This window comes from Amphiprion ocellaris, chromosome 15 (genome assembly GCF_022539595.1).
Source record: "Amphiprion ocellaris isolate individual 3 ecotype Okinawa chromosome 15, ASM2253959v1, whole genome shotgun sequence".
Classification (NCBI taxonomy): Eukaryota; Metazoa; Chordata; class Actinopteri; family Pomacentridae; genus Amphiprion; species Amphiprion ocellaris.
The window spans coordinates 11,432,163-11,445,157 of NC_072780.1; the positions used below are offsets into that span (position 1 = coordinate 11,432,163).

Genomic DNA, 12,995 nt, shown 5'->3' on the forward strand with positions numbered 1-12,995 from the left:
AAAATAGAGATTGGGTCATCAACCCTCTCAGACTCTATGCTTTTTTGTTTGTTTGTTTGTTTTGTTTTTTGTTTGTTTTCTTTTGTTTGTTGCTGTCTTCTGTGTAGCCTGGCACAGTTAGATTTCCACAAATTATTTAATAAAAGGGAAAATTAAATAACAAATAATTAAATAACAAATAGCACAATTTTAAATGAGACATGTAGAAAGCAGAATGAAGTGATTTCTATGAAATATCACAATTTCTAACTAATTTTTGGTTAGTTTTTCTGATGGAACCTCACATCATAAATGATATATTCAAGGGCCATTAGAAAGTTAAAAATGTGACGATTCTTTCTGGGGGTTTATTGTACAGTTTATGGCTGATAAATAGCATAATGTTGTCATTTTAAAGATAACATGCCTTTGTACTTCACAAGGTTACCTTTGTGCATTTTAAATTCATTAAATCAATTTCTTCCTTATTGCCGTTTCACTCCGGTGCTGCTGTTCCACCTCCTCTCCAGCAGGGGGCAACAGACGCAAAGGTTTTTCATTTTTAACAGCTCTTCAACGCTCCTCACAGCGGAAATCGCCTCTCGTTGGTCTTCCTGTCTCTCCAAACAGCATGGCGAACTTGGAACATGCTGAAGACGACCCAAAACATGTGAAAATGTCCGGAGAATTCCCCGCTGCTTGCGCACCGTTCCAACCGGCCGACGGGGCTCTTGTGCCGGGTACGCAAGCGGGCGTCGTCCCGTCTGTCATCCCTTCGTTCGCCGCGGCCTCGGAGCTGCTGTCAGCGCCCTACTCGTGTCTGGTGAGGAGCACACACCGTAGACACGTCGTCCTGCCGCCCAAATACCTGAAGAAGAAGCGGACAGGTATCCAGGAGGAGCTGGAGGCTGAACTGCTCAGGTTCTCTCAGAGGTATTTAAACGCAAACCCAGGCAGAGACACGCTTCTGTAACCGTGTAAACTTTCTGTCGACTTCAGTTGAACTGCACCGACACCAGGCACAGAAACAGGCTAACAGTCAATGACAACTATTTCTAACATCATTAAAAGTTTAGCTCGTCTGCAGTGTGTTCATGTAGGTGTCACTTGCCTTTTAAACGATGGTTAGCAGAGTTTTAGCGCACAAAATAACAGATTAGATCCATTATCGGACATGCATGCACCTCCCTGTCATTTGTTCCTGTTTAACTGAACGGAAACAAGCTCATTGCAATACTTGACACTGTATTTAGATCTGTTATTTAGATCCTGACCTATATTGGGTTTGTAGTGACGAAAAATGTTAATAAAATGGCCAATATTTTCGTTTTTCTGAATGTATATACACCACTCAGGCATAACATTATGACCACCTGGCTAATATTGTGTTGGTCTCCCTTATCTGGTCAAAAATGCTCTCAACCATTCGGCCTGGACAAGAGGGTGTCTCAGGGTGTCCTATGGGGTCTGGCACAAGGACGTTGGATTCTTTGGGTACTCTGGGTTGTGCAGTGGGGCCTCTGGGAATCAAACTTCTTCCACTGCATCCTGTTGATGCTTATCAGAATGGGGTCTAGGAAGTTTGCAGGTCAAATCAACATCTTGGGCAATTGTGATGTTCCTCAGGATGTTCCTGATTGTTAGATGTTTTTGCGATGTGGTGGGATGCATTTTCCTGCGGGGGTCGGCCAGTGACATTTGGGATTACCATTTGCATGAGGGAGTGTGCTTGTTGTGGAGCGTTCATTTGGGTGTTTAAGTCTCAACATGGATGCCAAAATCCAAGGTTTTAAAGCAGAACACTATCAATTTAATCAATGTTATTCACTCCACCCGTCAGTTGTCGTAGTATTTTGGCTGATCGATGTTGTGCACTATCTGAAAATACAAGAGTTCACCAGATGACTTCTGTGAATCTATTTAGAATGAATTATTGTTTCTCAAATGATTGGTGTGATTTTGTAAAGGAATGCATCTTCATTGAAAATATATTAAAAAATGTCTTAAAATAGCAATTTGAAACCTATCCTACAAGGTGTAACACTGTCAAAGGCATCCATAATAGTTTTTCTGTTTGAATGACATTCAGATCTGGCTTTGCATTCGTCGATTTAAATGGTTAAACAAAAGAGTTGTGTTGCCTCCTGTGGTGGCAACAACTGCAAAACCCTGCCGACACAGTACCTGTTTTGGGTCAGCATTATCCTTTCTGTGGCTGAAATATTTCCATATTATATTTCTGTCCCAATCATATCTTCCTTTCTGGTGTTTCTCTCCTTCTTCTCTCTTCCTTTCTTATTTTGCTGTGCACATGCAGAGCCTAAATATCAACAGACTCTGTGTCTTTTTATTGAACAAGACTGCACACTGCTGTTGTATGTCAGTCATAGAAAATGAGAACCGTGTGGTTTTTTTTGTTTGAGTTCATAATATTACTTCATGTTGCACTTTCTGTGATGTCACCATTGCTCATGTTCACATTCTGGTCTTCATCCTGAAACAAGTCACATCACACCAAGCTGCTCAACTCGTTGTATTTGTGTCTTACAGATTGAGAGGAGTGCCTTTAGCTTATGAGAACATCAGCATAGTGGGCCAGCATGGAGACATTTACGATGACAGCGGCTACATCCACATGGACGTAGAAGCCAACTTTATTCTATTTCAGCCCAAAAAGGGACAAAAACTGCTGGTGAGACTCACATTTACATTATTTAGTTGAATTGGATTATAGTATCATCATGTGTCTGCGAGGAGATGTCAGATATAAGGATTTGTTTTCCTCGAAGTTTAAAAATACATTGAATCTTGGATGAAGGTCACGTAGCACTTGCATCTTGCTATTTTTACTTAGAGTAATTCATTCATTTCCGCTATGTTTCTGTTTGCAGGGTAAGGTGAATAAGCTCGGAGTAAGCCACGTGGGTTGCCTGGTGCACGGCTGTTTCAACGCCAGCATTCCCAAACCAAACTTGGTCTCGGTGGAAACCTGGAGGGACGCAGGGCCGAGGATCGGGGCAGAGCTGGAGTTTGAAGTGACTGCGCTCGATGCTGACACTGCAGGAGTGCTGCTGATCAGAGGACGGATGGACAGGACCAGGTAAGTGTGCAGTGGTGGTGTTTTAAATGGGTTGTATGCAAAAACTAATCAGGATTATCTTTATTTCATCATACTGAATAATGCTCTAGCCACTGTCACTTATAGTCAGCGACTTTAAAGTATTAAAATCAAAAGGTTTTAGGTTGAAATTTATATTTATTTAAAAGAGAATTACAAGTTATTTCAACCTGGCTTTTTCTGTAATGTGGCTGTAATTGTGATGTAATGCAGTTTGTAAAATGTCCATTCCTGGCAGCTAATTTCTGTGTTTTCAATCTGAAAGCAAATGTTTAAAGTGATCAATGTCATGCACACCCTTCTCTGGGGAACTGTAGGAAGTTCATGCTAATTGTCCTCCACTAAAACACAAACCTCTACAAAGGAGTGCAAAGTTAGCATGATATTTAGAGCCACAACAGCCACAGTGAAGGAAAATACACCAGGCTGAAATACATGAGCTTTTCCTTTAAGGCAGGGCTTGAATTTGAATTTCTAAATTGAGATATGTGCTTCCTGTGCTGTCTCTCACACAATAACAGTGATAAAGAAAGTTCCCTGTATTTTACAGTACCGTATTTTCCGCACTATAAGGCGCACCTAAAAGCCTTTAATTTTCTTGAAAACCGACAGTGCGCCTTATAATCCGATGCGCCTTATAGTGCAGAAAATACGGTAATAAAGAAAAAACCCAAATTTATGTATTTTGTGTATGAAATACTCGCTTACTCTCTTCTATCAGACTTTCAAAGTCATCAGAATCATTGTGTCTGCTTTATATTTCAACTTTTCTTGTTTTTGAACTCATTATCTGTGACAGCCACACTTCTTGGCTTTTGAATTGGTTTTCTTTTTGGGTTATTTCTGCTGGAAAAATATCAGGAAATGCAATGAAGTTGTTTTTGGTCATCATGAATTTATTTTTTCAGTGGCAGCACTAAACTCCTGCAGTTTAAACTAGTGGTGGGACGCGATTAAAAAAATTTATCTGATTAATTGCAGGCTTTGTAATTAATTAATCACAATTTAATCAAATTTTTGTCAAACAGCAATATTTGACACAATAAGTAATTATTTTCAATTCAAAGAAATTTTGGTTGACAGTTGAATCAATGAATAGACATATACATGTGTATAATTTAAAGTTTATAAAATTAATAAAATTCTAAAATGGGACGTTTAGAAAAAAAATGATTTGGGTGATTTAAAGCCTGGATTTAGTTTGTTTTTTTCCACTGTATGGAAACAAAAGCATAAGTAGTTCAGGGACCTTCAGAAAGTTGAAAATCCACAGATTCATTCTGTTTTCATAGTTTCTGGGTTTGATAAATGGTGTCATTTTGATGGTTCTTTTTTTAGGAATATACATTTTTATTTATAAACAAAAATATTTTTTCAGAAATTAAAAGTTTATAATTAAGTTATTAAAAGACAAAAATTTTTGTGGTTTAACTTATGACTCTGGCGAGGCTGCATCTCTTTGGCAGTGTAAAAACGTAAACCACAAAAATGTTTGCTTCATTTCTATGTATCTGCATTTTCCATCTGTCTGCTACATTCACAGATTACTGCAAACTCAAGATGCTATTATAGCGATTACATTCAACATTGTATGCCTTTTTGTAAACTGTAGCACTTTCAGTTTCTTCTAAAGTGGTCTATTATGGGATGGCTACACCGTTAGCAGGACTGTCGTAGCTAACGTTAGCTCTGGTGCTAACAGCAACATGTTTTACATTGAGGTGATACCGTCGGCTTGAAGTGCTGCAGTGATCAGAAAACTCTTTGTTGCACAATTTGCAAACAACCAGGCTTTTATCCAAGCTGTCATCGGGAGGATTTTTAAAAGAAGACTTTTCTCCCAACAAGCTCAATGAGTCTCATCTTCCTTCACTGTTCACCAAACCTCCTGTGTGCTGACGTTGCTTCTGTGTATCTTCTTCACTGCAGACCATAAAATGTATGCTGCAGACGGACTATAGGTTCATTAGCGCCACCTACTGGGCTGGAGTGTTCATCACTATTACCGGTGTGCCACAAATTAGGGAACTGAGAAAGGTGCGATTAAATGCGTTAATGTATTTAACGCGTTATTTCTGCTGTAATTAATTCGTCAAAATTAACGCATTAAACTCCCAGCCCTAGTTTAAACTAAAGAAACACTTAAAGGAATGACTAACAGTGAAAGACTCACCACGTTTGCTAGATTTACTACATTAAGACCACAAACAACCTGTTATGCGGTTTCTCTGGTAAGCTTGCGCTAAGATAGCGTACTCAAGACCTTTCTTAGTCCACAAAAAATAAATTGCAGCCTAGGGGTGGTTGATCTGGCCTGTAGATTGACTGTGGTAGAGTTATGATCCACTACTTAAAGCCCAACTCACAAATCTCTGCATCCTGTTGTTCCTCTGATTTTATCTTTAAAGTTCTGACTGTAAGTGGTGATTCATATCTCTCTTAAACTGCAACTCGACAACCGCAACTTGGTAACTTTAGTTCTTTATGATAGATAGATAGATAGATAGATAGATAGATAGATAGATAGATAGTTAGACAGACAGACAGACAGACAGACAGACAGACAGACAGACAGACAGACAGACAGACAGACAGACAGACAGACAGACAGACAGATAGATAGATACTTTATTAATCCAGAGGGAAATGAAAAGTATTGAGCAGCTTACATACAACAACAACAAAAAACAAATAGACAAAACAGGCAGGTTAGTAACCAGATTAACATTCCCATTAAAGGTTAGTATATACTGTAAAAAAAAAAAAAAAAAAAATCTTGCTCTACGACACTGTAAGTACAACACTTTTAATTTAAAATGTGTAGAATACTAAATGTATTAAAAGTCAATATACAGTATTTACACATTTAAAGGCACAGTGATTTATGCAGTAAGAAAACAGTGGTAGTAAACTACATAAGGTGCAGACATTTAACAACCACATTGGATCAGTCCTAGTGTGATCCTGACTGCAACCCCCCCCTGACCAGTCAGTGATGAGTTGTACAGTCTGATTTCAGGGGGACAAAAGAGTACGTATGTATAATAATGATGACAATTCATTCATTAATAGTATTAATATTAAATACAAGGTTAATTACTTGCTACGCTTTTCTTTTGTTGATCTTGCACATACAGCATTTACTGGGGGTAGACATGTAGTATTAACAGTTTCAAATAGTCTAATTAGAGAGAAAAAGAATCTATTAATTGTAAACCATCCATAAAAACAATTTCATGTTTTGGCTATACTGTAACTTATACAAACACTTGCACTGTAACTAAGCTTTTTGTCAGTAGAAACAGGATGCATAATTTTTTTTTCGAAAAAAGCCCCAAACTTTTCAGTGTGTGGTTCCACCTTTGACTGATCGCTGTATTTTTGTCTTTTTGCGTCTCAGGGTGCAGGAGCTGCTCGCTATGGGTGAGAGCTCAGAATCCACTGTTCCTGAAGAACAGACAGAACCACAAGACACAGAACCAACACCGGAACCCACCCAGGATTCTCTTGATGGCACACCTAAGAAAAAAAAGAAAAAGAACAAAGTGAAAGAGGAGGAAACGGAGGAAGAGATAGTGAGCGTATCCTCTGGCCAGCAGGACAGCAGTGCAACGGCAGCGCTCAACGGAACTACGGACGAGGCAAACGGCGATGAAGCTGGCGAGAAAAAGAAGAAGAAAAAGAAAAAGGAGAAACGCCTGAAAGAAGAGGAGGAAGAGATGGAGCTCTCTCGAGTGGAGGTCCACGGGAGTGACTCCAGCGGCTATATCAGTGACAAACCAAGCAAGAAAAGGAAGCATGAAACTGCAAATGAAGACACATCGGGACTTAGTGAAGATCCTGAACCCAAAAAATCAAAGAAGAAGAGGAAAAGTGATATTGAGCAGCTTACTTGAAGTTAATAGTGGATCGATGTTCTGTTTAGATGAGGCGATACCGACAACGTTAATGACAATGATGTTTCCAGAGGAATACACTGATGTGCCTTCACGATTAAACACAGTTTTTTGGAAAGCAAGATTTCTGAATCGTACTGGGTTCTTCTAAGCTCCTTTAAATTCATTTAAACAGAAGATCAAACGTGCAGGAGAGCAGAGAAATGAGAGGATAAGAGCAGAGCTGACAGGCCATTTCCCTTTGGATTGCGATTCCTCGACTCTGCCTGATGGTGGCGCAACACTGCTGCATACGCCCACACCAGCCAGGACACAAATACCCACAACTGAAAACTGCTCAGTTTTGTCTTTTTAATGCGGCCAGCAGAGACAGTTTTCTCTTTTAAGTATGAAAATTAATCATTAGTTATCCACCATTTTTCTACGGTTTTTCCTGATCAGCTGTCAGACAACTGATGCAGCCAAACTCAATTCAAGATGCTTATTTAGACAGTTTTTGAATAAATTGACTGGATTACAGCAACACAGGTGGGAAACATGTTACTACCTTAACTTCATAAAAGTCTGCCAGGAGCCTGATACAGTTCTAAACATCTGTAAATGTATCAGACACAGTGACAAACAGAGCAGTGATGAATAATTATCGCTCAATCACTGACGTCCTGTTGTCTTTACTGGATGTGTGTTTTGCCTTCTTTGACTGAGAACCAAATGAAATGAAAAATAAACATTTGATTCTTATCCCACTGAAAGAGCTCTTTATTTTCATATGTTCCAAGAACCACTACTTTTTTAAGTCAAAGACAAAGCGGTTTGCGGCATTTCTCTTTCTACTTCTACAACTCTGGTTTGATTCTGAGGAAGACTACATCCCTGTGCAATAATTATTAATTCCCAAGTTTTCTTGTTTTTTTATGCCAGATTCTCCCGCAATAAGCTCTTTAATGCCGACCAGCGGGTGTCAAGTGATAAAGTGCTGAGAGACGGCCTAAAGATCGGAGTGTTTTCTTTACCTACACCCCCACCTCCACACACACAGAAATCCCCCCTGCCTTTCAGTGGGGAGTCTAATTAGCTGTGAGGTGCTAAGAGTCGGAGAGCTTATCGGAAGCTGCCTAAAGAGGACAGATAAGGAGCTGCAATTAACTCGGCTCATCCTCGTCTGTCCCACCTGATCGTATACTTCTGTCATCAGCATGAGCTGCCCCATATGTGTCTCTTAATATGTATACATATATTTTAGCGCAGGGATAGGAAACTGCGGGTTGTATTTTAATTCATGTTAATGGTAAAGTGTTAAAAAATGTGCTATTAACATTTTAATATGCTTGCTGTTATGTAGAACTGGTAGTAGTTAGTGATGACTGTTAAGATGTAATGTAGTACTTTCTAATAAGACATGATTTTATTGATTTGTTCATCAATCTTATCCTAATAACTAAATACCATCAGTAAGATAACTTTTGGGTTGCCAGGTGGTGACAAATGCTCTTTATTTTCACTTATAGACAAGAAAACGGAAAGAAAGTTAATCAACAGCTTTTTATCACTACTCTGTAGTTTATAGTTAAAAACTTTAAGTAAATACCTACTAACATATACACTCGAGAGTTCAAGGCTTATGGCAAAGTGTTAAACTCCTAAGTGACTGTTTTGGGGAAATACATGTATTTACTTTCACTCCCATGTCTGTATTTATGGTCAGCAGTTGGCTCAGATTAGTTTAATGACTGGAAGCGTCTTGACTCATTCTCCAGTCCGGAGGTTCACTTGGCAAAAATCACTAGTTATATTGTTTGTTTAAACTGCACAACAACCATAGTATAAATGCAACAATTAGCCATTTTGCAAGGGAATATAAATCACACTATGTATAAAATAACAATAGGGAGAGCTGCGTTGGTCAAGAGAATTAAAGCTGGTTAAAAGAAGAAAACACAAAATCAGATGCTCTTCAGTAATCAGCAAAGATGGAAATATATTGACTTTTTTACTTAATACGTATTGTTGTAGGTTCTTAGTATTGGTTGACACTGAAGAGTGTCCGAGGCAATCGGATTTTAAATGTGAAAATCCTTTATTAATACATGGATGAATGTATTATATTTGAAGTTATGAATGTAAACTACAGATGCGACCATTTCTTATGCTGGAGCAATAGCTTCCTGAAGGTCTTTCCCTTTTTTCTTTACTTCATCAGTTGTCCAGCTTCTTCGTCCACCTTCTTCTTCATTGACTGCTATCATCTGCTAGTCGTCTTTTTTGCTATTAGTTACGGTATGAATTTTTTTTGCAGGCTAAAATGTGCATATACTTTAATGTAAAGTTCAATATCTCTGTGATCTTCATAATTCAGTTTTAGTTTCTTCATCTCATATCTGTTCAATGACTTGTAAGTGTAAGATTGTAATCAGCATTGTGAATGCAGTTGCAGCTATCACTATGGTACAATGTGCCAACGTGGACGTACATCCATTCCCATTACTGGCAAACACGTTCACTAGTGGTTTGCCTCCACAGTAGTGCTAAACCTCTGGTTACCTTCTGGAAAAAGGTTTATCGTGTCAGTTTATGTTTGAAGGCATTCCTGAGAATTCATAATTTTCCATATTTCTGACAGTTGTACTTTAGCAATGTTGCTGCAAATTTGCAACAAGATCAAATTTCCATGTGCAAATTTGATTTGAGGTACGGACTTCTGGCTAATATGAAAACTTATGGAAGATTTTGCTGAAGGTTTGTTGCAAACTTTGCTACAATTTCATCTTTTATGAATTTTTAGAAGAAGTTTTTCCACTTTTGTCCCGCAACAAAAGGTTTCTTAACTCAAACCTGCTGGTCGGCTGTCCTCCCCAAGCCTGCATGGGTTTTTTCCAAGTGCTCTGCCTTCCTCCCACTATCCAGTTGTTAACGGTAGGTAAAACAGGTGATTCTAAATTGGCTGTAGGTGTGAACGTGAGTGTGAATGGTTGTGTATCTCTGTTATCCCTGTAGATGATTGCCGACCTCTCCAGGATGAACTCCGCCTCTCACCCAGTGTCAGCCATGACAAGCTCCATCCTCCCCGTGACTCTGAAGGATGAAGTAAGTGTAGCTGATATTTCTGAAAGAAACATTTGTGACATTAAAACATTCTATCAAACCGGTAGCAACAACATAAATTAAGAAATCTTTGTTTGCCATATATTTTCTGCAAAGTTGGCCACCGCAAGGCATAACCTTGGTGCAAATTTGAAAAATGTTAATGAAAACTGTGTGCCAGAAACTTAAAAACTGTGTGGAGGAACAAATTGATTCGCATCAGTCCTCTTATCAAATTGGCAGTAAGAATAGAACAAAATTTGTTTCCCACAATGTTAAGCTGCTCTCTTAATGGATTGCGAACATTTATACGTTCAGCACTTTTTATTGACCTTTCAAAGGCAGTTAATACAATTAACCATGCTTTGCTTTTAAAAACACTTCATAGTATTGGTTTTAAAGAAAAGCTTTTAAATGGTTCTAGAGCTGTGTGTGGCAATCAGAAATATTTGGTCAGAATTTGTGAAAGTTGCAAAAGGTGTCTTAATTCTGGGGCCTGTTCTGTTCACTCTATGCAGAGATGATACTGAACCTCTATATCCAGCTGTGAAATGCATCTTTATGCTGACAACACGATGTTGTACAAATAGTAGACAACCTGTAATAAAAACCCTTGAGGACTGCTTCACTCAATTACAAGTTGTGCTCAACAAGCAGATAAAACAAAGTACATGATTTGTACTTGGTTGTCTGTACAAATATTTTAAACATCATGTGTCTCTGGTAACTAAACTATGACAAACAGTCATAGTTTTTGACTTTAACTCACCATTTTCTTTTAATGTGGATCCTTACAAAACAAGTTCAAGTGATTGAATTACTCTCCATGTGCCAATGGTTTTTACTGAACTTGGAAACTATATTTTTACTCGTTGTGTGTCTGCAACCTGGAATAACCTGCAGAACAATCTTAAGCTGAATTCATTTTTACCATCGGGAAAATTCTGATTTTTAATTTCATCTTATTTTACTTTCAGCTGTCCTTGTTTTACTTGATTCATTTGTATTGCAAAGCTAAATTTCTTAATTAATCTCTTTTCTTTTACAAACTTTCCCTTTTAATATTAGTCATATTGTTATTGTACCAAGGTTCCTGTTTGAGCACCTACTTCTTTTATGTTCCCACTCAGCTGCATTGTAGATGAGGCCTTCTTACTTGGATGTACTCCGAGTTTTTTAAAGAAAAAAAGCACTGAAAAATGTTTTCCAACTAAAAGCATCACAAAGTGAGATATTAATCTTCATTGAACTTTGCTAAAGCACATATAAAGGATGAATTAGTAAATAGTGATATCCTAAAATAGATTTAATAGTGTATTAAATAAATTGACTCACTGAAATGTTATTATGAAAACTCTTCGGTCTCTACATGCTACACACATACACAAAATAAACAGCTCATGTTACACATATTTCACCCTTCACCAGAAGAATATAAACTGCATTAGAAACCTCACCTCAGTGCTCTTTTGATCACATGGTCGTTACAAATCATTCTCAGTGTTCCCAGAACGCTTTGAATGACCTCCAATTGTGCAACGTTTCCACTGTGAAAACACACAAAGCCTCGAAACTTGTTGAGGTTTAGAAACAATTATCTGTGCGATGTTTCACTGTAATTTGTCCTCCCGTGACCTCCCTCATGTGTTATCACTCTCATTTTCCTAATTCCAGCCCCAGCCCTCTTGCACCTGTACCCCCTCCCTCCATCGTTGCGCATTTATCTTGTCATTCCTCCGATCACTCCCTCACGCTGGCTGCCCCTCTTCCCCTATCCTGCCTTCCCTCTCCTCCTCCTCCTCCTACTTGTCTCCCTGATTTATAGGAGGCAGTGTGCAGTTCACACACATTCCACTTCTGACACCCCCTCCTCAGCCCACCACCCTCTTTCCTGCAACTGGACTCTCATATCTGTGCGCAGTCGTTTATCTTCGTGATCCTCCGATGGAGAGAAGAAGAAGAGGGAGGGTTGGAGAGATGGGACAATAGGAGGGGTGTTGTTTTTGTGGAGCAGGCCAGACTAACTTCATATACCTCTATGTGCCTTGATAGGAGTAGTGCGTTATGAGTGTTAATGTGTGTAAAGATTGGCTCTATCTCCTGTGTCAAAGTTTCCAGGCATGGCGGCTCCTGCATGAAAGCACCCGTGGAGTCTTTATGGAGAACAAACGGCGCCCTGACGCAATTCTCCAGGTTCAAAACGCACACACAAAACGACCCACAACACACTCGCTGGCTCGCTCGCTCCTTCACTCATGCAGACGCACCACATCCACAACCCGCAATCCACAAATCCCCGTCCTTACACACCCCGTTGGCCAAGCCTAATTAGTTATGTGGTCGGCACTCTGCTCCATCCCAGAGCCCCAAATGGCAGCAGGTCATAAAACCTTAAGTGTTCCACCAGTCAGAGCTGTGCAACTGTGGCCATATATCCTCCCAACACGGCTCAGGCAGGGCTGACTTGTATCAAAGCCCATCTCTCCCAGGCCTACTGACATCCATGAAATCTCTTTATGGCATTTCAAAGGCATTTCTGAGAGATTTTTGGCACTTCTGCTCAGGTAGGCAAATTTCCCGTGCTCACACAGTCTGAGTCAGACGGGATCAAGCATTAAAATCTTCCCCGAGGGATCAGCGTCTGCACACAAACATGTACACATGCGCGCACACTATTAACCCCGAAAGTAAACGTTGCAGTCGGTCGGTGAGCTGGATTCCCATAGTTAGTTTGTTTCCTTGGCACCCGACACCCACAGTCCTGCCCTCAGTAACCCTGGCGACGACAGACGGGTGTTTCCTGCGACACCATTTTGCTCGAGGGAATTGTGTTTGTGTCTGCATGAGTGTATGTCCGTCTGTTTTTCAATTTCACATGCTTGTTATCTTGTGAATACCTCATGGACTCATCAGTGAAAGCG

The 12,995-nt window shown here is 39.5% G+C and overlaps 1 protein-coding gene across 1 annotated transcript; it reads left to right on the plus strand.

The window, feature by feature from the left end:
- Positions 1–574: 574 nt before the first annotated feature.
- On the plus strand, positions 575–7,739 carry polr1f (RNA polymerase I subunit F). Its single transcript, XM_023278085.3, has 4 exons — positions 575–912; positions 2,530–2,671; positions 2,871–3,079; positions 6,498–7,739. The coding sequence occupies exons 1-4, from the start codon at positions 611–613 to the stop codon at positions 6,991–6,993; spliced, it is 1,149 nt and encodes a 382-aa protein (XP_023133853.2). The 5' UTR covers positions 575–610; the 3' UTR covers positions 6,994–7,739.
- The last annotated feature ends 5,256 nt before the right edge of the window (positions 7,740–12,995 follow it).